General features: G+C 38.3%; 1 protein-coding gene across 1 annotated transcript in view; it reads right to left on the bottom strand.

Annotated features, from left to right (window-relative positions):
- LOC137648609 (uncharacterized) overlaps positions 1-1,379 on the bottom strand; it is a 3,924-nt gene extending 2,545 nt beyond the window's left edge. The window contains exon 1 of the mRNA XM_068381537.1: positions 334-1,379. Coding sequence (XP_068237638.1) covers positions 334-1,042 — 709 coding nt within the window. The 5' untranslated portion in view covers positions 1,043-1,379. The remainder of the gene's footprint in view (positions 1-333) is intronic.
- Positions 1,380-1,896: the final 517 nt, after the last annotated feature.

Here is a 1,896-nt window from a genome sequence, read left to right as displayed (position 1 = left end):
GCAAACGCTTATAGGTTTTGGAAATGCCTAGATGAGACTCTGCTGAATGAGCAAGATCCAATAAGGCTGCACGAAGATTAGAAGGAACTACAAGCTGGTAACTATCATGCCAGGAATTTTGTCCTGCAATCTTCAAAGGTCTATAACGTCTCATAAGGATGTTATTATCAAGATAAAAATATGGTAACTTACTTTCATCAACGTCATCTTTTACTTTATCAAAGTATTCTTTCAAACTATCATCAGACCTTTAATACTGTACAAATTCATCTGAGGGAATATCAACAAGATCAGCAAGGACTTTTTCACCTAAGGTACTTTGATCCACCTTACCTGTGTGTTCAGTGTCGCTAGAAGTTGAGGTTGTAGACCTGGTGACTACTTGGCAGGGAAGCTCTACCACCGGAGAAAACTCTTTGCAAGCTTTTTCGATCACTACTTCAGGCTGCGTAATGATAAGACTAGGAGTACCGTTAGTTTGAGCCAAGTCATTACCAAGTATCATGTCTATGTTCTTACAAGGCAGGTCAGAATCCAACAAGGCGACATTAGTTGAACCTTTAAAATAAGGACAATCAAGAGAAATCTGTACAATAGGTAAAACCTTTTGACAAGTCAAATCTGACACAGTTACATACTGATCTGTTGGTTTAGCTAAATCTTTTAACTTTGAGCTAATGATAGTTTGAGAGGACCCTGTATCTCTCAAAATTTGCACGGGAATATCATTTACTTTACCAGGATATGTAAATGCTGTAAAGTCTGATAGAGGTTGAGCACAGTGATGAGTCGTTTTATTTGCAGTATTCCCTGATTTGGGTCCTTGTGAAAAAGCATTAGGAGAAGCCTTACCATGAGATGCTTTGCATTTGGGACTAGGACAGTCTTTAATATGATGACCTTCTTTCTTACAAAAAGTACAAACCTGGGGGGAAGATGAAGGTGAGGACGAATGTGGTTTAAGTTTATGAATGAGATGGTAATCATCAGCTAATAGGGCAGCCCTTTTGTCATCTTTTTCTTGTTTTTCTCTAATAAACATTGCCACATTAGCTGGAATGTGCCTCAGGAATTCTTCTAAAACTATTAAATTCTTTAATTGTTCTAAAGTAGTTATTTGTTCCTTGTCTATCCATTTATTAAACTGCTTCAACTTCAATGTGAAAAACTCTAGATAGGTTTGAGCTTGGTTCTTCAAAGTTTGTCTGAAGATTTGTCTATACCCTTCTGCTGTAACACTATAAGCATCTAATATGGCAGATTTAAAGACTTCATAATCCCTTTCTTGGACAAGTTGTGCTGCCACATATGCAGCTCTTCCTTTGAAGGAGTTTCTGATTAAGAGAACATATTGGTCTCTTGGCCAGTTGAGAGACGTTGCAGTGTTTTCAAAAGTAATGAAAAAACATCAGGATCTTTTTCATCGAAGACAGGCAGGAGTTTGCGTGCTTTACTAAGGTCAAAAGCATCGGGTAGCTGTTTTTCTGCCAACCTTTCTTCTATTCTTATGGCTGATAGTTCCTTTTCCAACAGAACTTTTTCTTTACGTTCTATTTCAAGTCTTCTTTGCTCAGTTTCTACTGCGGCATTTGCAGCTTCAAGCCTTTTTTGTTCAGCTTCTAGCCTTTTTTGTTCAGCCTCTACTGTTACCTGCTGCAGTTCAAGTTGGAGTTTCAATTTCACTATCTCTGGGTCTTCAGTTATAGTAACAGTACGAGCAGCACCTCGTTCAAGTGTTAAAGGCCTTAAGGGAATAGCCTCTTCTTCAGTTATGTTACCACTATTTATCAGGAAATCTAATATCTTTCCCAATAGTTCAGCTTTCACCACAGCATGACCTACAGATATTCTTGCCCTTACAGCTATTTGGCGAAGCTGGTCCTTTTTAGCTACGTG

This window comes from Palaemon carinicauda, chromosome 10 (genome assembly GCF_036898095.1).
Source record: "Palaemon carinicauda isolate YSFRI2023 chromosome 10, ASM3689809v2, whole genome shotgun sequence".
Lineage (NCBI taxonomy): Eukaryota > Metazoa > Arthropoda > Malacostraca > Decapoda > Palaemonidae > Palaemon > Palaemon carinicauda.
Note: the sequence above shows the minus strand (reverse complement) of the source record. Positions and strands in the feature narration are given on the sequence as shown.